The sequence below is a fragment of the Hermetia illucens genome, chromosome 2 (genome assembly GCF_905115235.1).
Source record: "Hermetia illucens chromosome 2, iHerIll2.2.curated.20191125, whole genome shotgun sequence".
Classification (NCBI taxonomy): Eukaryota; Metazoa; Arthropoda; class Insecta; order Diptera; family Stratiomyidae; genus Hermetia; species Hermetia illucens.
Genome location: NC_051850.1, coordinates 103,830,528 through 103,854,724, shown reverse-complemented (window position 1 = coordinate 103,854,724; position 24,197 = coordinate 103,830,528). Strand labels below are relative to the sequence as shown.

General features: G+C 39.0%; 1 protein-coding gene and 1 long non-coding RNA gene across 2 annotated transcripts in view; one reads left to right on the top strand and one right to left on the bottom strand.

The window, feature by feature from the left end:
• Positions 1-24,197, bottom strand: part of LOC119649920 (RNA polymerase II-associated protein 1) — a 30,177-nt gene that overhangs the window by 4,486 nt on the left and 1,494 nt on the right. The window contains exons 6-12 of the mRNA XM_038052324.1: positions 16,517-16,727; positions 16,214-16,458; positions 15,994-16,160; positions 15,768-15,928; positions 11,280-11,362; positions 6,790-7,006; positions 5,695-5,843 (exon numbers count right to left, since the gene is read on the bottom strand). Of these exons, the coding sequence (XP_037908252.1) occupies positions 5,695-5,843; positions 6,790-7,006; positions 11,280-11,362; positions 15,768-15,928; positions 15,994-16,160; positions 16,214-16,458; positions 16,517-16,727 (1,233 nt within the window). The remainder of the gene's footprint in view (positions 1-5,694; positions 5,844-6,789; positions 7,007-11,279; positions 11,363-15,767; positions 15,929-15,993; positions 16,161-16,213; positions 16,459-16,516; positions 16,728-24,197) is intronic.
• Positions 6,468-11,388, top strand: LOC119649921. Its single transcript, XR_005249216.1, has 3 exons — positions 6,468-6,608; positions 11,114-11,178; positions 11,249-11,388. It is a non-coding gene; the product is annotated as an uncharacterized LOC119649921 (long non-coding RNA).

Below are 24,197 nucleotides of genomic sequence, written 5' to 3'. Positions count from 1 at the left end.
AGTCGATGCAGCAAGATAGGCCCCAATCCTGTCGAGAAATGGGCAAGGGTTCTTGACGCATGAACGGCGTCAGGACGTAAGCAAATTAGTCCGAGCAAAACGAATACGTGTCTGAACGCTAAATATTGGCACCCTAATTGAAAAGATCGAGAACTCGCAAGAACCCTTCGGAAAAGGCGCTTTGATATCTGCGCTCTGCAAGAAACTTGATGCCAAAGCTGCGACATTGAACGCGAACGCGGTAAAATGGCTATAAACTTCTCTATTTTACTAGCCCACACATTCAATACGGTGTTGGCATTGCCATCTCAGAGGGTTTCCGTGACGCCATTAAAGAAGTTGAGCGATTTAATGATCGGCTGATGAAGCTCACCATTATATTAGCTGATCGCACCATTTACCTCTCCACCGCGTAAGCCCCACAGACAGGCCGACAACTTGTCGATGCAAAGACGTGTAACGTGCCTGCTGACGACTATATCATCATTGCCGGCGACCTTGCTGATTATGTGGAAAAGGCAGACGGTAACAGGTGCCATGGGGGAAAGGAGTTTGGAGTGCGCAATGAGGGTGGCGAGCGTATAGTCGATTTTTCGGACACATATGACCTTGTACTTATGAATACATGGTTCATCAAACGATTGTCTCATCTTCCTACATTTTATAGTTTTGAAGGGTAAAACTCAAATCGACTATATTCTCATAAAACGCCGACATTTTACCATCGCCGCTGATTGCAACGTCGGTTCCTATGACACCATCGCACCTCAACATCGATCGTTGATTGTCGTCCTGCGAATTAAGCCACCGATAAAACAGCGCACTGCCCCGCGGCGCATTAAATAGTGGCGATCTCGTGAGAATTAGTGGACCTTGGCGCAAAACCGGGATGTCTGGAGTTCCTTATTAAGGCAGGCCTAGACCGGATACCGATTGTTGCGCCGTTGATGATGATGATGATGATTTCGTGAGAAGAAAGAAGAAATGATATCACTTACGGAAGAATGGTGGAACCAAATGAAAAACACGATCCACAAGCGGTCTCTGCAACCCTCGGGCCACCAAACCAGGTAAGCGGTACATCAACCGAGATACTTTGGTTTAGAATGACGATATTGAAATGAAGGTCCGCGAAAAGAAACGCCTTTACCACAAGTTTCTCGACGATTTCAACTGAAGAATTTGTTCATTATTCTCTTCCCCAATCATTGCCGACAGTTGGAGCAGCTCCACCTGCCAGCGTAACTGAAGTCGAGCAGGCAATAACACGAATGAGAAATGAGAATGAGAAACCCACAGGACCTGACGACATCGCATCTGAGCTCTGGAAAGCTAAGAGCTGGGACCCAACATTGTGGCTCAGTGAACTCTTTAATCGGGTTATTCAGCAAGGTGGAACACCATCTGGCTGGCAAGAAAGTACCACAGTTTCAATATAGAAAAGGAAAGATAGTCCAGCAGAATGTTCAAATTACCGTCCAACCGGTTACTTTCTCATACCATGAACATTTTTGAACGCATTCTAGATAACCGTATTCGTGAAATGTTGCGCGGTTACTCATGGAGAAACACTATGAGAAGCATCATCCTCTTGATATTGTATTTCCGGATCTAGAGAAAGCGTTTGATCGTGTGCCACACGAACTCATCTGGTATGCTATACGACAACACTTAGTACCAGAAGAACTCGTGCGCTGGATTCAATTGCTCTATCACCATCCGAAAAGTAAAGTTCGAAGTATGGCGGGTGCATTAAAACCGTTTCATGTCTTTGTTGGTGTTCATCAAGGAAGCGCCCTCTCACCACTCCTGTTTGTTCTTGTTATGGACACCATCACACGGGACATCCAATGTCCAACGCCCTATACACTGGTTTATACAGATGATGTTTTCCTAGCATCTGATAGCAAAAATGATCTCGAGCAACTTGTCCAAAAATGGAATGATCGCTTCATGCAACACGGTCCCAGATTGAATCTGAATAAAACTGAATTTTTGACGACCGATCCCCATGAAGGAGGCACAATCACTGTCAGCGGCAGTGACCTGCATAGAATTGAGCGATTTAAATACCTCGGGTGAACGCTATCAGCCAATGGAGAACTGCGCTATGAAATTGCTTCACGCATTAACGCAACCTGGATGAAGTGGCGTTCCATGTGGTGTTCTTTGTGATGTACGTACCAACGAAAGTCTCAAATATAAAATTTACCGTAAACTCGTCCGTTCTGTCGCTTTCTATGGTTCTGAGTGTTGGCCGACTATAAAAGACAATGGTGTGTTGCGGTAATGGAGACGAAGATGTTGGGTTGTATTATTGGCGTGACACGTTTTGATCACATCCGAAATGAGGATATTCGCGATCGATATGGGATTGCACCGGTCGTACAAAAACCAAGACAGAGGCGTCTTCGATTCTATGGTCACACGTAATTCGCGCTAACGAGAATTCATTCGCCAAGATTGGTCTGAACACTGAAGTCGATGGTAAACATCTAAAAGGCCGGCCGAAACAACTGTGGCTTGATATGCTGGATGGGGATTTAAAAGCTTCGAGATTGCATCCAGATCAGGCATCTGAAGAAATAAAATGGCGAAACCGATCACGACGAGCCGACCCCCTTGTGAACGATACAAAGGCTGAGGAAAAAGAAGATTAATAGAGCCCTTTCAGTTGATACTCCACATGACCATATTTGGCGAAAAAAATTTACACCTCTCTTTCACATGTATGGGGAGCCTCCCCCTTCAAACAACGTAAAATGGCGCCACTGACTATATATAAAGGGATTCACAGACCACACGTTCTTACCAAATGTCGTGGCAATTGGTTTAGCCATTTTCGATTAAATCGGATGTGACAGTGTCCCAGTCTATACGCTACTCGCAGCATCTCAGGGAGTAGGTAAAGGAAGTGCAGAAACTTTGTAACTTTGTAGATTATTTACTGAGGAAGCTGTTTGTTTTTGGTTGCACTGTTACGACGTCGGTGCAATACACGAACGAATGCACGAACAAATACAGAAATCAAATCAAAAACTTCTACTTCACTTCCTCAAGAAATACAGAAGACTATTCAATTTGGATTCAATATACGTCGTTGCTTGTTGCTATATAAATAATATATTTGCGGTCAATAGTGGTACGATTGGCAATATATCCTCTTTGCTATTATACTCCAAAAGGAAAGTGAATTACTTCTTTGGGGCCTACTGAATATCAGCACAAAATCCAAAAACTCGTATTAGTTCACTATTTATGCGGAATTATGTACAATACCTGTTCGTCAAAAATGTCGTTGCACAGCCACGTGCGCGTAGCGCTGGTGCAATAGGGGGCGGTAAGATGTTGTACTTGCCCCGCCGTTATTTCGTAGTAGGAGCGGATTATAAAGGGGTTATTTCCTCAGTCCATTTCAGTCGTTGCATACGCGAACTAGTCGTCGAGCTAGCGCACGGTTAGCCGCTTCGACGCCGTGTTGTTCATTACAGGAATCCGACCCAGCCACCAAGTCAGACGACTCCCGCCGATTATCCGCACCGGACCTCAAATTTCTCCTCCTTCTCAGTCGATGGATTTTTATTTTTAGTTCCGAGTTATCACAATCTCGGCAGATGCCGGATTTTACCTAATACTAGCACTAAGTGCCAAGCATTTAGGCTCGGACGATCCTACCTACTTAAAAACTAAAGGGGAACTGGTGGTGGTGGCCGGTGGTAGGTCAGTGGGAGAATCCGTCGAGTACCCCCCGCAACATCGAGCACGTATGCAGAATGGTGTACTTCTGCATGGTTTGAACCAGACTGTGCGAAAGTCCCAGGACATCAAGGGAAGCCGTCAGGGATTTAGGTACAATACCTGTAGCTGACAATATTATGGGAACTACAACCACCCGCTCGAGACGCCAAATTTCTTTGATTTCCCGAGCCAATGGCTCATAGTTCACCTTCTTCTCCACATATTTCCGTTCAATGTTGCTATTATGGGGGATAGCAACATCAATAATATACGCGGAGCGACCCGTCTTGTCAACTAGCAGTACGTCAGGCTTGTTGTGTGCGGTATGGCGATCAGTCAGAACTTGCCGGTCCCAATACATGCTGTAAGCAGAACTATCAAGTACTGCTTGCGGCTCATATCGGTAAACCGGACATGTTCCCGTGATCAGCCCATGCTTATATGCAAGGTTTTGATGGATAACCTTACATACAGCATTATGGCTGGTGATGTATTGCACCGGTGCCATAACAGTACAGCCAGAAATGAGATGGTCCAACGTCTCTAACGCCGAACCACACATTCTGCACTGGTCGTTTTCCACCCGTTCTTTCATGATGAGCTTTTTATAAGCTCGGGTGGCGACCACGCCATCCTGAATGGCACACATGAACCCCTCCGTTTCAGCAAAGAGCTCCCCAGCACACAGCCACCTGTTCGACAGATGCAAATCGACAAATGGCTGCCAAAGACAATTCACGTGTTTACTGTGCATTGCCTTCGACTTCCATTCCTCGATCCGCTCCTGGTCCGACTTCACCCCACTCAGAGGATTGAAAGATCGATCCTTCAAGTTTAGTGGAGTCAGTCCACAGTCTGCCTTACAGACAGCCGCATGCAAGGGACTCGCCTGCTCTTTGCTGTAAAAATAAGCGCGCAGCGAGTCGACTTGGCGATGATGTTGTGCCGCCACGTCAACCACGCCCCTACCTCCGATGTCACGAGGCAGGTTCATCCGCTCCACGGCAGACTTTGGGTGATGCATTCGGAATTTGGACATAGTTGTCCGTATCCGCCGCTGGACGTTTTCCAGGTCGGTCTTCGTCCACGGCAATATTCCGAATGCATAAGCCAGTGAAGGGATAGCGAATACATTCAACGCGCTCATTTTATTCTTCTCCGAGAGATACGATTTCAGCACCAGCTTTACACGTCGCAGGAATTCGGACAGCAGAGCTTCCTTCAGATCACCAACTCGAGCATGGGTTCTTTGCAGAATTCCTAGGTACTTGTAGAAGTCTGTCTCGGTCATAGCTTCGATGTGGAGGTCACCAATGCTATGTCCGGCATGCGGCATTATTATTCTTTTTTTCTTTTCTTGTCCCATTTCTATTCTTTTTCCAATGATAACATACTTCAATTTTATTATCATCACACTTAATGCTGTGCAACCACATATTAGCAAGAGAGACATAAATATGAATATAAACATCTATGACGACTGGGATTCGAACTCAATGCAACGAGATTCAGAAGATACTGCTCTGCCCCCCTCGACAGTCGCATTTTCGGATAATTGAATCGTTTAATTTTGGTTAAATAACTCTAAACTCGTTAGGGTGTAATGTTCCTAGCGCGTATACTAAGCATTTTTCTGAATAAAGTACGTATTATAGTGAACAATTCTAATTATTTGCAGATGACTACGTTTCGCCACGGTAGAGGCAACTCTTCAGATGCTGTATCGCCTCTACTCCATCTTTTTTTACGTCCATTCCATTTCTTTTAGTTATATTTGAATTTCGATTTTCATTACGCCAAAGAAATTTCGTGATAAAACTTATCTTGGCTACAAAGTGGTTGATGTCTGCAACCTCAGCGGTTACTGAAAAATGGCGTATAATGCAAGATTGATGGATACCGAGCCCTTATGTCTTTATTAAAAAATTCTAGAAATCAAATAATTAAATTATTTACCTTAAATTTGAAACATAATCCACAAAAGACTTTGATTGTATAAATTGTCGGAGATATTTATTAATGAAATCTAGGCAATGAGATTTGTCTACAGCTGCAAATCTTGAGATACAATTCAAACTCGATGCCAAAATGGTTGACTGAGAAAACTGAAATATAAAAGAAAATATAAATAAATATAGTAATAAATGGATTGTGGGTTTTACGTTCTCGGACTCTGATTGGATCTTATCATAGAATACATGCTTTCGAGTGGAACAGTCCTGACTGGCGAAAAACCGTACTATACCCGATTTGCAGAAAATAATACGGATCAAATATTTCCGTTCATATCACGTTAATTGCTAGAAAAAGGCCAGGAAAATAACATAGCCATATACCAATTCATCTTGGATTTCTACCAAGCTCGTGATAGTATAAATACATAACACATTAGAGACTCACAAAAGTCAAATTTATAGAATAAATAAATAAACCCTAAAAATTTAACTGTTCCATTTCAAAGTTATTCATTCAATTTGATTTCGTGTCGAGTATCACTGTTTGGATGTTCACAAGAAACAATAAAATATCGCATAAATGTTTGTAAAAACATGCAGTTTGTTTTTTCTTAGTCGAAAATGCTTCATCTTAAAAAACCAAAACAAGGCGTCTCGGCCAATTGGTTAGCAATGAAGTTTGGTATTTCTGATTTCCATTTTCTCGTTCCAACAGTCTACAACATTATGCTGGTAGTGCTCAGAAAGGAGATCTCAGTAGGATAAGAAGCTTGTTCCTAATAAAATGTATTAGTTTACGCTGACGATGTTGACATGATAACTCGGTTACTATTGTGTGTGAAGGAAGTGTTCTAAGAATTGGAGTCAATGCTAAGGAGAAATGGAAACTTTATGGGGATAGTGAGCATCTATTTTGTAAGTTTACGAGTTCCAGCATTTGGAGAATTAAATCCAAGTCATATTTAGAGTAACCGCATATCAAGTATCATACATTTATGGGTCATTCATCAGTTGTTATTTTTGTTATGATATTATTGACAGCAAAATCACCACCACCAAAATGTATAAAAAGAAAAGTTTTACACTCTATAAATACCTCTGTTATTCCTAATTTAGTTGCTTCATAGAACCACTTGCAACTGCACATTGCTATTTTTTCACCGAGAATTGGTACCGCATCAACTGTTGTTCCACTGTAAATTGCATTGAGTAATGCCGATGCATGTTGTCTGATGAGGAAAGGTCCGCCTTCACCATATATAACATACTGGTAGTGCCAATCGAGCATATAGCGGAATGCAGGCAGCAAATCTCTATAATATAATCAAATGCTTCAATTTGTAGAAATGTCTTTTAAATCTATATAATTAATGACAAGTTAATTTTGCATAGTAACGTGCATAACGCAACCTAGCATATATAAAAAGAGGTAAACATCAAAACAATTTGAGTTTTATTATAATTTGTGATTAATAAGGGGTTTAATAATATGGAAAATGTTTCTGTTTATGTTGGAATCTTCTATTATTTCCATGACAATGGGAAATAAAGTAGGATTGCATAATAAAACCTGTTAAACTTCTCTCATATACCCATGTGCTATAGAATTTGTTTTCATATCTCGCAAACTCAATAGTTTAGTCATATGGATGTGATCAATTTTGCAACTTACGTGGTTCTATACTAAACCTAATTTGGAAGCATCCAAGGCTTACGTATATTTATGAAAAATCATCCATTGTATTCTTGGCTCGTGGAGTGATAGTTCATGCAGTCAACCAGAAAATTGCATTTGCAATTGATACTTCTTAGAGTGGCGAATATTCCTTTTCTTGAAAATTTCTTTATTATAAATTTCCTTTCTTTCCATTTCTTTAATAACTTAGGCGCTCCTGGGACACAATGCGTATTTTTTGGAGATACTGAAGCATTGTTGTTGCTTGTTAAGTCTTACTAACCCTTTTGGGAAAAAACGCAACCATGCTACAAAATGATTAAAGGGCTAAAGGATAAAACGCCTTGAAAATAACTACAAAAGGATTGCATGGGTACAAATGCATCCATCCAAAGTCTCTTTTACAAACATAACATAAATAACATCTTTTTAAGGTTTTGTGTAAATTTTTTTTTCATCAAATATTGTCATGTGGGGTATCAAATTAGAGGTCTCGGTTAGTACTTTTCGAAGCCGTTCTTAGTTTTGGCATTTGTTGAAAAGGTGGGGAGTGCGAGGGGCTGAAAGTGACCATTATTTTAACGAACCCATTCTCAGTAACTACCCTACCGAAAAATCTAAAAAAAAATCAGGGAGCTGTCACTATGTGGTGTCTAGGCTCCGAAATACCCGTCATACCGATACCCGTTCAACTAAAGTTAATAATAGTACATTACTATAATTTTTAGTAATTGGCAGGAAAACCCCCCTTAGGTTCACCCTGGAATCACAAAATTTTGCAGCAATATAGACTACAGCATAGAGTATAATCTTGCCAAATTTGGTGAAAATCGCACTATTACTAACAAAGTTATACTAGGTCAAAAATGTCGCTACTCCGTAAATTTAAGACTATGGATGCCAATATCACTTGAAAGTGGATATTTTCACATAATATATGCATATTTTACGTGCTACATCTTAAGGGGCAAATGCACGCCCAAATTTCTTTATAAAAGAAATACACAAAACCTTCCATACCTGAAGCGTCTAGCTTCCGGTTTCCCGACTTGTTATTAGATGTTCATGATAGAATCCGCCATTAATTATATTGCCTTAACTATAACAAAGTCATGTGCGGTTTCCATTGATCCAGCTTCCAGACCTCATTCAGGTTAATTTACGTGATTTTGTACGTCATCATATCAAGAAGTTGAATAGTTTCCGCGTTGATTAACAGGATTCATTTCGTGTTTCAGCGCATTCTTGGATCACTTCATTGAATTGTTTGATATCTAGTTCGGCATAAACTTTGCTGTATCAGTTTAGTTTTAATTTGAATGTAAGTCAACATATCCCGTTGAATCTCCCTTCGGAGTAGTTTTCGTTCAGGTTCTGTCAGTGCGTTGTAGTGAAGTGCCATGAGAGAATTTTGAGTAGATCCTTGAGTAAGTTTCTGTATATGCCACTCTGAATATTCTAGTAAAGTGAGGCAATAGTTTTTTGTTAACAAAAGTGGAAACCTGTCATTGTAACCCCCAGACCTTCAGTAGGCACACAGATTCAGGTAACTGCCCTTGAAAATTAATAAGACTCGCCGTGGTAATTAGCAGGTAGTTAGGTCAATAGTTTAAAAAAAATTAAAAGTAATTTAAGTAATTAGAGAATAAGTATAAAAAAATCTTATAATCGCAATTGTTTTTAGTAGCTTTGTACTAATGAAGGGTGTAGGTCCCTCCCGAAATATATATTTACGTTTAAAACCAAAAATTATAGTTTGGAGGAAGCTACCCTTGTCTATTAATGAAAGGAACTGGAGGTACGAGGTCGAGGTTGTTATGAAGCAGACGTCCCAACCGTTGCCATACTTGATCAAATGTCAATGAGAAGTTCAAAAATATTGGCGGGCACAATATTCCAATTTGCTGCTTTCTCCAGTCTTCTTAAGGCTTACATGGTTGTCGTAAAGCCCTTTATGAGGCGTAGTGCGTTAACACCGTAACACCATTGCAGTCTCCAGGACGAATCACTTGTCGTCGTGCGGGTATAGTTGGTCCCATTTCATGGCGGAAATGCCAGCACCAGTCCCTAACGTAAATGAATGCCGCGAAGCATCCATTTCTCTAAATGTCATGGTAAGGTTGGAGGGTTTAGGATATGATTAGTAATATATAGTATGTAATACGCGACTAATACGCGCTAGTAGGATTTTTATCATAAATTCATAAAGTTAACCTTCATTACCATTGCTTAGATGTCATTGAAGCGTTATATTATTATGTCGTCGTTAGGTATAAATCTTGACCACTGAAAAAGGGGCGGGAACTAACTGCTTGAAGCCGAAAGTCCACAGTTTGATTCAATATACATAGATGTAGTTATTGTGTAATTCAATTTCGTGTTCGTTATTTCGACCAGTGTCCGTTTCGGATTTAGTTTACTTTCTGCCCCTGTCATAAATGATTTGCTTGAAAACAGTTTATCATTATTTTTGTATACTTTGACCGTACCTCCTTGGTAAATCTTTCTTAAGCATGGTTTGTAGTTGGTTTAATCTAATAATTTGTTTTTTTGCGTATTTTTGATAAATTGTTTACGATTGTATGCATGGGCATTGCGAGCTATTGCAAAAGGCTTCAACGTTTGCACTGCGGCCATCATATTCAACTGTTCTTTGGTTATTATATTTTTTATTTCATGTATATATACTGAGAGAGTACCATGTCTGATTGATATCAGTCGACTCAGCTGTGAATACCTGAGTAAAATCAGAGTAATGATGTCAATCAAGCACAATGAAATGATCTAACGCGTTTCAAAGCTTCCAATATAGCGTTATCGATTGTTATTATTTTTCACCTATATACAATAAAGGTACACGACACCTAAGAAAGGGACTTTATTCTTTCTTAGCTTTCGTGTATATTTTCTCCATTGAGCTGCACTTATTGGTCAAACCCGTTTCATTAGTTTGTGTGAAAATGGAGTAAAAAAAATAATGCAAATTAAATAGAATTGACATTCTCTAGATTGACAAGGATGGAATTTATCACCTGGAATATATTTCTGCATTATCGCCTACTGAGCTGCGAGAATTTTTGGATTTCCTAACTTCAAAATGTAAAACTGTTCGTATGTATAAATCGTCCAACAAGGTCTGGATACTTTGGGTTCCAAGCCATGCTGGATTGGAAGGCAATGAGGCCGCGGACGAACTAGCCAAGAAGGAAGCTGGGACGCATTTACACGGGCCGGAACCCTTCTGTGGAATCGGAAACGGTTTCATGGCTATGAATCCCTGGGCCTACCAGGGATGGAGCAGTCCAGAGTGCTTGTTGGGGGATACGAACCCATACGCACAAAGGATTGCTTAAACCTCAGCAAAAAGAACCTCCGATTCATAGTGGGAATTCTCACTGTTCATTGTCGGCTGAACTATCACCTGCAGGTTTTGTGAGGAGGATGACGAAACCTCTATACACATCCTGGGTCAGTGTCCGGCACTTGTGCAAAGTAGGTCGAAGCATCTGGGTGAACACTTAATACCAGATACAAAGCTGGAAGATCTGGAAGTATGGAACATACTAAAGTACCTAACGGTTATAGGCCTGCTTGAGATACTATAATCAATAGGTACACTATAACCAATAAAAGGGGCACAATAGTTTTTCAAGGAGGCGGTGCGACTTTTCCTTAACAAAATAATAATAATGTATAAATTTTAAAAAAACTAGTTCCAATTTCTCTGTGTACTCTACTTATTTAGACGGCAGTGACGATTGCGGAACGGCTTGGCTAACGGCAAAATGCTTCTTTGATGCACATCCAATTGTGAGTACAGCTTATATTACATTACATTATATCATATTACATTCTCAAGGTGTTTTATTCCTATTTCTAGCACTCAATGCTTATATGAAAGAAATGCTTACCTATAAATTGTACCACCGAAATTGGTTAACATCATCGAACGCAAAATCCTTAACGATTCGATTTGAACTTTAATGTGTTTATTCTGTAAAAAGAAAAAATAAAAGTTAGATGCATCAGATAAGGTTTAGCTTATTTAATAAAACTCAAAGTATAAAAATCATTTTATCGAAGTACTTTTGGTCAAGTGTAGGACCAAAAACTCATATACGAAGAGCAAAGCTTCATAGCTCTCTATGTAACGAATTTGGGACAACAACAACTTAGTCAAATGCTGGGTTTAAGAAATTTCTGAAAATGCCTTTTTGATTTCAGTGTGCCCTTTTTAACCTCCCTGCTTCACGCTAATGGCCTCCATGACTTCACATGACTACATTCCATATCACAATCTTTTTGAATACATGGAAGCCTCTCCGTATACTCAAAATAAAACGATGTCATTCACTGTTTGTGTGGGGGTTTACCGGTTCAACCCTTCAGTTTGTGTCAATAAATATGACCGTTTCAGAGCAAAGTACATGTGATAGTAAATTGATTTTTAAACGAATTTGTTGTGAGTTATAACAAATTGACCACGCTAATTGTAGCAAAATTTTGTGCAAGAAGAATATCCCGTGAATGTTGCAACTATCTTAGGGGCCACCATAAGGGTTTCGGGATATATGAAGGTGAAATTGAATCGAAAAAAAAATCGCAACATTTTGTTCCGCTTATAATGATTCACTTTAGTTACGCGAAATATTGTAGTAGTCATGGGGGATATCAAATGGAAGGTCTCGGAGAAACTTAAGGGGAGTTTTGCAGCCAATTATTAAAAATTATAGTAATATGCTATTATTAGCCTTATTTGAACAGATATCGGTATGGAGGGTATTTCGAAGCCTAGGCACCATACAGTGGCAGCCGCGTGATTTTTCGGTTTCTGAGAATGGATCTGTTAAAGAAATTATCACTTCACTTTTAGTTGTGCTTCCTACCAGGTAAAAAAATGTGGTTTCAATGTCAACGTAGCGCGTACTCTTCTATTTGCTATGACTTGGTATATATTTTGAACTTCGGTCTAAAATTTCTGCAATATACTTCCAACATATTCTGCCTACACAATTTATATAGAACAAAAAATCGATTTCTGGAAACCCTCATAGAGAAAACCCCTTTAATTATAATATTAAACAAACAAATGTCAAAGTATGGCCGTATCTACGCTTTGCGACGCGGCCACAAGCTGCACAAAATATCTTTATATGATTTAGTAAGCAGCAATACACACTTGAATGGAGCTATGCGATGCGACATTCAGCTAAGCAGTTGATTGCTATGATTTCTCAGTTTTAGTTTATATCTCTGTTAAAATGTCAAACCATGCAGTTGTTTGTAGTTGGCTGCCACGCTAGTGCAATATAAGCGTGTCGCGTCGTGGAGCGTAAATCTGGTCGTACCTTAAGTAATGAAGAGGCATGTTTTTGATTGTTACCGATTGGAATAGATGTAATTAAACAAGTAATGATGAATGAGCATGAGTCAATATGATAGATCTTTAAAGTTTTGTTAAATACGTTTGTTGAAGAGAGGTTATACGGAAGTTAAAAGCATATTGTATTTAGCGTAAAGTATTAAATACAGATGTGGAATATGTTCACTATACCGTCTTTACCGCCACAAAATCAAACTTATTTTTCTCCTGTTCACTCCAAAGTGGAGTATAGGGCATCCACATAGAGAACCTATGCTTCAGTTTCATTAACATTACATTTAATGCTGTCCAAGTGATAAACTCACAGCAGTTAAATTATTTGCTGAGTTAAATTCAGTTTTTTAAACTTTGTGGTTGACACGTGGTAAGAGATGCAACGCATTTTTGAACAACCGGACCAATGCATGATGTTAATGAAGTAGTTTCTGCAGATCTACAAGAATTGTTCTTTTCAGTGCAGTATTGATCGTTTGGCGTCGATCAAATTAGTCCTCCATATTGCCCATGAAATAAATTTGGATAAATTTATGTTATGTGTATTCAGCCAATTCCCTACATCTAATTTATTGGTGAAATTGGCATGGGATCTGTAAACAAAGGCGAAGTCAGAATTACGGATTCATGATTACCAAATGAAAATGAGTAGTAATCATTGTGCAATCGTATTGAAATGCTCCTCAATTCAAATCAACGCTTGAAAGATTTCCTCTTTCGCGTCGAAGACTATCATGTTTTTAATCAACCGTGCCAGACATGCTCTTTGTTATTGTGTTTATGAAGCAGGATGTCGGACCATACTAAAAGAGCGCTCGCCTCGTGCGATTTTTTGTTCAGTTGCAGTAGATTGATTAGTATTGCGCACAATGGCAAATGTTATAATTTCATAAGGAACACATCTTCCAAGAGAATAGAATAGTATAAAATATCGGGATTACCATTTATCGGGAGTGTAAAATAAAGAATATTACTTTACAGGTTGACCGAAGCGGCTCCCAGGGCAGAGTTGTGGCAGTGTCTGATGAGTTGCCTCTGCTCTGGCACGAAACCGTAGCCGTCTTCGTCCCTTTTTTAAAGAAAATTAACTCTGGGGACTCGCGAATTTGTTCGAATTAGTGGGAAGTATGAATAATGTACGTATTATCGAGATTCCATAATTAAATACCGATGATTCCAAAGTATGCATATCTTATTGGAGACTACCCGTAAACTCCATTAACACATACATATGTCTATCTCCAGTAATTAATACTGATATACAAATAACTAAAACAAGTCGGAATACCGGAAGCTCGCGCGATGGGTATAAAGGTTTTGTGTTCATCTTATGTAAGCAACTTCAACGCACATTTTTCTATCCGTATATAGCCACAAGTCCAACATATTCCTTCATATTTTTCCAAACTACAACACTTAAGTACATATTACAGCCATAGATATTATGCTCACCCAAAACAAATAAACTGCTTATTTCCGAATACTGTACATATATATGCACGTATATAAATTGATCGTACCTATATTTTTCCGGTTTACTTCGTGCATAGTAGCATACAGATGTACATTATAGTACGTATATTAAATACAGCTTGTTTAATGTAGAAATATATCTATCTGAATTAGACACTACCCGAAATCTTCATTAGCACACATATACTATATACCTACATGCACACATGACTGTGTGGAGTAATTGATATTCATATACAAATGACTAAAAAACTAAAACAAAACAATTCTTTACGATCCCATTCATATGAACTCACTTAGTTGTGGTATTGACGAATTGATATGTGATGATGACGTCATACATGTTGTAGAATGCACCAATTTCCCAAAAATTCCAAAGTTTCACCCCTTATAACTTTGTTAATAATAGTTCGATTTTCTTCAAACTTGACCAAATTGTGCATTATGTTATGCCTTACACCCACGCCATGCACTTATGGGATGGACATAAGGGTAAATTTCTATATGCAGATATCGGAACCGGATGTATTTTGTATGGGAGATGCACTACTGTGATTTTTTTTTCAGATTTTTCGGTTGGATAGGTTTTGGGAATGAGACCTGTTACACTTTTTGATGGTCATATTTTCAGCCCTCACTCCCCTATGTTTCATTCGATATCAAATATGGAACCAGTTTCGAAAAGTACTAATTCAGCCCTTTCATTTGTTACCCCACATAACCACATTTTATGAAAAAAAAATTTACTTAACACAAAATGACGCCACTTACTGTATGTAAAGGGAACAACAGATCACACACTCTTATTTTTCGTGACAATTGGTCTAGTCGTTTCCGAGTAAATTGATTCTAATAAGGTCTTGTGTTTACACTAGCTCCCTGCTATGTTTACACAAAACCTTAAAAAGCTAAAAAAGGAAAACTGAAATGTCCTTATGGACCCCGTCGTTCTGACAAGTTCAATTCTTCAGTGCAATCAATTTACGTGAAATGCAAAAATTTTAACTTCTATAACTTTGTTAATAATGGTTAGATTGCCGTAACACTTTCCAGAATTTTGTCCTATATTATCGTTTATATTGCTGCCTGCTAGGATGAACTTAAAGGGGGTGGAAATTTTGTTTACATTGCATGGCTAAATTTTTATGAGCAAGTTGGGGCCTTTTTTGACGTTTTTCCTAAAAAAATGCCATTTTTACCAAAATCAGTTTGTAAAACGTCCATCGTAGCGTCGAAGCTATTACGGCACCTAATCGTTTCCTTTTTTTCAGTGGTGTATCTTTGAAATTGTTGCAATAATGTGTACAGCCATACAGCTGTGGCAAAAAAAAACTGGGAAGTCGTCATTTTGATTTTAACAGCTCTGTTAAAGTTTATTAGCACTCAACACTACTTTACTCTATTTTGCGACTTCTATAACAGAAATTTAACAATAACCCTTTCTAAGGATATCGATTTGTTGTAAATAATAAGCATCTTAGAGATTAAAAAAAAACACCATGAAAAAATGGAAGACATAATAGTAAATATGCATCAACATTTATCTTACCTTAATATCCTGACGACTGTAAAGATAATTTTGAATCCGTTCTTGTAATCCATATGATGATAAATTGATACAAAATGAAATATGCTGAGAAATCATTACTCGGAAAAGTTTCAAAACTAAATGTTGAGGCGAATTGTAGAATTGTTCATCGGCCTGGACAGCTATATGTAAGACAGTAATATATCAATGGACAAATCTACAATTAATTACCGTTGTATGAACTCACCCATATTCTCGAATCGTGGAAGGAAACATTCAAACAAAGTCTTTAACAACTCAGAATTTGTTGCTATTTGATTGCAAGCGTCTTTTCCACAACGTGCTATGCGGATAAGTATTTTTAGGCACGATTCTACGGTGCTATTTTCGGGCCGGATTATTCCTAATATGTAACTGAAATAGGAACATGTAACCATTCGATTCTGTTATTTCAACTCCCAACTTACTAAATACGTTGAACAATGTTTGTCCTCAACAGACATTCAATCAGATCGGTTTCTGCTAGTTGGAAGTCATTCATATTAGTTGTGCTCTCTTCGTCTTCATCCTCGTCAACTTTAGTGGAAAACGGAGTTGAAGTCAGTTTCATTTTCGAAAAAACATTTTCAATGTTTCCAACATTTTTCTGTTCAACTGATAAAATTGGTTGTAGATAACCTTCTGGTGCCTCAGTTACCAAATCCAATAAGACCTTCAAATGAATAATTCTATTTAAGTTGGATCATTTCGATGTAATTAGGATTTCATACTTCGTCTGTTTCATTATAGAAAAGCATTGCTAACGCTCTTGAGACAACTTCCAAAATGGCAGTTGAATTTTCATCAAAGCCAAAACGCAGTAAAAAGAATATTTTTGTTATTGGCAAGTCCAATATATTGTCATAAAAGCCTTGATTGTAGATGTTTAACATGCCGGATATGGCGCCGAAAGCTGAGACACGTTGTTGAATAATATTCGATCTGTAAAATTGTTAAGCAAGCTTGAATATGTTTGTTTGAGTTCAGGCTAAACTAAGTATGTTGTTTTGTAGATTTCATTTCACGTAGTTGGTAACGTGTATGCATATAGCATGTCAGACTCACTTTAGAGGGAAGCTGATATGCTGTGTTTTGGGTTGCAGTAAATTCAGCCAAAAGAGATAAATGTGACTTATAGTTGCTATAACTTTGTCAGTAATAGTGGGATTTTGACCAAACTGTTTCGTGTCATAGCCAATATTATTATTAATCTTCATGATTCTACGTCAAGGGGGGGGGGGATAGTAATACACTATTATTAACTTTATTTGAACATACAGAGACAGTTTCGTGACTTTTCGATTGGGTAGTTTCTGAGAATTTCCCCGTATAAAAGTAACCATTTTCCAACCAAGCGTGTTCAAAACTAATTCCGGACTCGAAAAGCACTTCTTAGACCTTTGAAACCCCCCATGACTATATTCCGTAAAAAAATACCCCTGCTTAGACTCAACGTAGAACAATCCGATACAAACCGTTTCTGAGGAAAATGCGTATGATAGACAAACAACTGATTTTATTAAGATTTTGTTTACACAAAACCTTAAAAGTGTAGAATCTTCCAACTAAAATTCTTTAACATTATGCCTGTAAGACTATGCAGATGGTAAATTCCGCCTGTTCCCTCTAAATGTGTTTTTACTTCGCTTGTTTTAAACGTATTTGAAATACCCACCAGAAAAATTTGCAAAAAAAAAACAATGATGTTGCCCCTATATGGCATCTAGGCTCTGAAATACCCTTCATACCGAGATGTGCTCAAAAAAAGTTAGTACGTAATAGTACGTTAATATATTCCTAGAACTTACTGCTTACGGCTTCATCCTGTTATATCAATATAGGCTTTAATAGGAAGCATCATACTGGAGTTTGGTGGAAAATCTACTATTATTAACAAATTTAAGAGGTAAAATGTCAATACCACATCGAATTGAATATTGAGTATATTCAACATATATACACTACGAGCTATATATAACCATCGTGTACACAAATATTATTGCATAAGAAATCAACAAAACCTTTCATACCTGAAGCGCTTCCGGTTCCCGAGTTGTTATTATATGTAACTAAGAAAAGATTCATTGAATATTTCTTGAAAATAACATTAATTTGCTATATGAAAGGCAAGAAAATGTTCTTTTTCGAGATATATCAAAAGAACAGAAAATTACTCATCGTAGAGGGATGAGTAAAACCGTCAATGAAAATTAATGGCATGTCACCAGTAAATGATGAAGGGAGTTGTCGTGATAAAAGAAAATTACGCCTCGGGAGGATTATTTAAAATTATTGAGAGAATAGTTTCTCTTTAAGAAATTTTTACCCAGCCCTGGAATAGAAATATCTACAATAATCCAACGAGGATGACAGTAAGAAGTGAGTGGTGCCAAGATTCTAAACACACAAAAACTCATCAGCATTATACAAAAGCAAATTAGGAAAAACAACAAGCAACATGAAAGAATGTACGCCACATTTTGGTTTGCGGTTGAGTAGCTACATTATCCCCATTTAACCTTTAATGACTAATTATTCTGACCTTCTCCGAAAATCAAAGGCTTGCTCTGCTTCTAAAAGTATTTTAAATATTTTGAAAGAAAATATTATAAATATATGGGAAAACAATGACATAATCAAAGAAATCGTAGGGAGCATTTTGGAAGCAGAACAATGGGGACAGTTATTCAATCTAGGGCTGGACCGAAGTCATCGTCATCATCATCATCAACGGCGCAACAACCGGTATCCGGTCTAGGCCTGCCTTAATAAGGAACTCCAGACATCCCGGTTTTGCGCCGAGGTCCACCAATTCGATATCCCTAAAAGCTGTCTGGCGTCCTGGCCCACGCCATCGCTCCATCTTAGGCAGGGTCTGCCTCGTCTTCTTTTCCTACCATAGATATTGCCCTTATAGACTTTCCGGGTGGGATCATCTTCATCCATACGGATTAAGTGACCCGCCCACCGTAACCTATTGAGCCGGATTTTATCCACAACCGGACGGTCATGGTATCGCTCATAGATTTCGTCATTGTGTAGGCTACGGAATCGTCCATCCTCATGTAGGGGGCCAAAAATTCTTCGGATGACTCTTCTCTCGAACGCGGCCAAGAGTTCGCAATTTTTCTTGCTAAGAACCCAAGTTTCCGAGGAATACATGAGGACTGGCAAGATCATAGTCTTGTACAGTAAGAGCTTTGACCCTATGGTGAGACGTTTCGAGCGGAACAGTCTTTGTAAGCTGAAGTAGGCTCTGTTGGCTGACAACAACCGTGCGCGGATTTCATCATCGTAGTTGTTATCGGTTGTGATTTTCGACCCTAGATAGGAGAAATTGTCAACGATCTCAAAGTTGTATTCCCCTATCCTTATTCTTGTTCGTGCTTGTGTTTGACCAGTGCGGTTTGATGTTGTTGGTTGATTCGTCTTCGGTGCTGACGTTGCCACCATGTATTTTGTGCTGGACCGAAGTATTAGCATTAAATAAGAAATTCTATTATATTTGGTATTAGGGGGTCCGTAGCAGAAAAAATGGAGTTGCTGCCCGAAGATGCTTCTTTGGATATATATTGTAATAGTAAGGCCAATGATTATCTGGGTAGAAAGAACCGAACCCAAGCCAGGGAATTACATAAACTCCAACGACTGGCTTGCGTGTGTATCATTACAATGAGGACATGCCCAACGGCATCCCTGGAGGTCCTTCTGGTATTAACCGCTCTCCATCTTCCCGCACATACAGATGCAGGCAAGGAGGGCAATTTTCAGGATGGCCGGGAGTATCAGTTAGGCGGGGAGCTGCCTAAACCGAATGAAGATTGGTATTCTTTCTAGGCGGTATCCCAAATTGCTGATACCAAGGGATAACATGACAGCGAAGCTTTACTTTGATAAAAAGTTTGAAACATGTTGGAGTAAGAAGGCAAACTGGAAGACCGTGGCTGGAACATATGGATTAAACCAGTAACTGATTACTTGGTACACTGACGGATCCCTCACAGCAAAGGGAGCGGATGCCGGAGTCATTGGTCCAAGGAAAATGTACTTGGAGCCAATGGGTAGGAACACTAGCATATTCCAGGCAGAAATATACACCATAGACAGATTTGTCTCCTTTAATCTCTAAAGGAACTACAGGGGGCAGAACGTTGTTATTCTCACCGACAGCCAAGCTACGATCAAGGAACTTAGATCCAACCTGGTGGTCTCTAAATTGGTATGAGAATGCCTTGAAAGATTGAATACGCTCGTCTCGTCCAACAAGGTCTGGATACTCTGGGTTCCAGTTCATGTTGAGTTGGAAGGCAATGAGGCAGCGGACGAACTAGCCAAGAAGGGAGCAGGGACGCCTTTACACGGGCCAGAATCTTTCGGTGAAATCGGAAACGGTTTCATATCTATGACATTAACAAATGAAGAAGAACGGTTGAGGGAACTATACTGAGCGGGCCTACAAGGAATGAAGCAGTCCATGGTGCTTATTGGGGGAAACGAACCCCTGCGCACAAAGGATTGCTTAAACCTCACCAAAAAGAACCTCCGAATTATAGTGGGAATTCTCACTGGTCACTATCGGCTAAACTATCTACGGACACTACCTACAGGTTTTGTGCGAAGTGTGATAACACCTCTATACACATCCTGGGACAGTGTCCGGCACTAGGTCGAGGCATCTGGGAGTACACTTAATACCAGAGGCAACATTGAAAGATCTGGAAGTAGGGATTATACTAAAGTTCCTGATTAATGATTAATAGGTACACTATAGCCAGCAAAAGGGGTACAATAGTTCTTTAAGGACGCGGTGCAACTTTCCCTTAACAGAATAATAATAATAACAATACAATGCATTGTAAATAAGCAAGCAGCAAAAGTAATGGCTACAAAAGCGCCGTAAAGACAAGACGGCCGAGGAGTACAGCTGTGCATGCTGACATGGAAATAGTGCACGGAATGGAAAAATAACAAACAAAAATGGTCAAGTTATTACAGCAGAGTGCGACGATTCTATGCAAAGGACTACTTTTGTCAGTTCAAAATTAGGGGTGCAAGAAAAAATTCAAACTTGAAACTGTTCCAACAAACCCAGTCGAGATCTTTCTAATAATAGTAAATGCAGGTGGAATTTTTTTCTAGTCACTAAGATTCGGTCACATATTGTCAGTTCTGAAGAAAGTAGAAGGTACAATAGTAAATGCTGTAGAAAAAAATTTCTGGTGCGGTTAAAGTTGGGGGTTAAGTCCCAAGAGGACGTCACAAAGGTAAATTGCAGCTTTTCAGAGAGCTCTGAGTCCCATTGCACTCATCCCTTACTAGACCACAGTGCAGCATCAAGTGCGATGTGGAAACTAAACCTGTTGATTTTTACGCAGTAAATTTATAAATTTTGCTATTAAATAATTGTATTAGTTCCAACACACATGGATTAATACAAAACGACATCTGTTAAAATTCTCTATGTTGCTAGTTATTTCACGTTCCAATTGCATTTTTTGCTCAAAGTGAAAATTTTCTCAGTCTACTGTATTTATGCAGGAAACCTTTTCAAAAATGCAAACGATTTCTCATGGAAATCCTTCTCTATTAGCAGACTCCGTTAACGCGTAGTACTACACTATTGAGATGTTTTCTAGCAGACCGGAATTAATTACAGCATGAGGAACAGAAATACTCTTTAAAATCTCTTAACCAATTTTGCTTAAGGCTAGGACCCCAGATTGTTTCATCGATATCACTGGAATTCTTACTAAGATTGGACAAAAAGTGAACATTTGGGATCACTCGATGCCATTGGCGGAGAGTGTAAACTCCTTTCAAAAGGCAATAACCGACAAGTCCATCATTAGCGGAGGTGTTTATAAATTTTAGAGCAAATGAATAACTTTCGAAACTTTTAGTTCGTTGCCACACAAATATCTATTGCTTTTAAAATGTTGAATAACACTCCAACATACGAGAGATTCACTATATGAAATACGTAGATGTTCCTTGTGGCCACTCAGATTACACACAGTTCCGCAACAATTCCTTGACTGTGACGCCCCTGATCTATATCAATTTTTCGATTAATAAATGTCGGATGGAACATTTGTATACTTGGAATCCTCAACCATCGACGAGAACGATCGTGATCTGCATTTATTGAGCCACGATTTTTTGTTTGCGAATGGGATTCCGCAATACTCGTGCACGCACAGCACACACCATTATTCGGTTCGGGTGCCACGAGGCTGACCCGATCTCGGTCAATCACTACATCGTTTGTTTCTTTGTACCTTGATAACATACGAAACGCCAGACGTTCGTTGATATCGAACGGGCTTAACGTTTTCATAATCTTCGTTGATGGCATACCATAACAACGTAGCACGATTACTGCAATACGATTGCCGTAAGCACCTCACTTCATATTGTTCTTTCGCGTTATAGACGCACTAACGACTTGTCGTCATTTTGATCGTAATGTACAGTGCACAACCTTCCCTGTAGAAGTGTTGCCTTTTTTTTGATTTAATTTTTCTCTTTTTAAGGCGCGTTCGAATATTACTGATAAAACTTTTGATCGTACCGTGTATAGAATATATAATCTGATTCGACATCTTAGTTTGCTGACTTGCCATTCGGTTGAGCCTTTGCTCTACATTTTTGCACAAATAGGACAATTCTTCCCGACGCCATTCATATGAACTTACTTCGTTGTGGTATTGACGAATTGATATGTGATGATGACGTCATACACATTGTAGAATGCACGAAATTCACAAAAAATGGCATCACCTGTAACTTTGTTAATAGTAGGATTTGTGCACCAAATTTTGTACTTCTGGAATGGACATAAGGGGGATTGCCGGCTTAAAATATGGTTATACACTGTTATTAACTTCATTTGTGCAGATATCGTAACTGGATGTATTTTGAGGCCTAGATTTCGTAGTTGCACTGCTGTAATTTTTTTTAAGATTTTTCGGTTGGATACGTTCTGAGAACGAGGCCTTGTTACACTTTTTGATGGTAATATTTTGGGCCCTCACTCCCCTGTGTTTCAGCCGATATCAAATACCAATTTCGAAAAGTACAGATTAAGCCCTTTCATTTAATACCCCACATAACCACAATTTATGAAAAAAAATGTTTTACCTTCCATTCACATGTATGGGGAGCCTTAACACAAAATGGCGCCACTTGCTGCACGTAAAGGGAACAACAGATCACACGCTTTTACCAATTTTCATGACAATCGGTCTAGCCGTTTCCGAATAAATCGGATGTGACAGACAGACAGACAGATAACGACTGGATTCTTGTTTTGTGTTTACACAAAACCCTAAAAAGTCCAGTAGAATGCCACCCGATACGGTTGCTGTCCTATACTATGAAGATTTTTGAACACATTCTTGACAATTGTATTCGCAAAATCGTTCAAATAAGCGTGGATCAAGAAAAATTTCTCAAAAACTGCGGAACTAATGACGCAATACATGCGCCGATTACTTATGGAGAGACACCGTGAGAAGCATCGCCTTCTTTACATTGCATTCCTGTATCTGGAGAAAGCGTTTGACTTTGATCCACACGAACTCATTTGATATGCTCTACGACAACATCTAGTGCCAGAAGAATTCGTGCACTGGCTTAAATTGCTCTTCCACGATACGAAAAGTAAAGTTCGAAGTGTAAAGTAAAGTTTCGTGTTTCCGTCGGTGTTCTGTGTGTTATGGAGACTGTCACACGAGACATCTAACGTCCATCACCCTATACATGCTTTAAGCAGATGATGTTTTCCTAGCTGATTTCGAGCAACTTGTCCAAAAATGGAATGGACGCCTCATACAACTCGGTATCAGATTGAATCTGAATAAAACAGAGTTTTTATCAACCGAACCAAACGAAACAAGCACTATTACTGTCGATGGCAGTAACCTGCCCAGAATTGAGTGATTTAAGTATCTCGGGTCAATGCCAATGAAGAACTGCGTCATGAAATTGCTTCACGCATTAGGACAACCTAACAACACGCATTGATCACATCCGAAATGAAGATATCCGCGTTCGATATTAAGTTGCATCGATTGTGAAAAAATGCGTGTTAGGCGTCGAGAATACACTCGTCAAGATTGGGCGATGGGAAACGGAAAGGACCAGCCGAAACGGTGGCTTGATATGCTAGATACGGTTTTTAAAGCCTCGCATTTGCATCCAGACCAGGCGAATGATAGAGAAAACTACCGCAATCGATCATAATGAACTGACCCCGTTTGTGACTGAGATGAAAGGTTAAAGAAAAAGAAAAGAATTAATAATCGAATTGTTGTCATTCTAATTAAAATTAAGGGGATAGGATAACTGCGAGATTGCTTATTCTATTTTTATGAGAAGAGGTATTCACCTCATGATACCAACTTTCTGGTC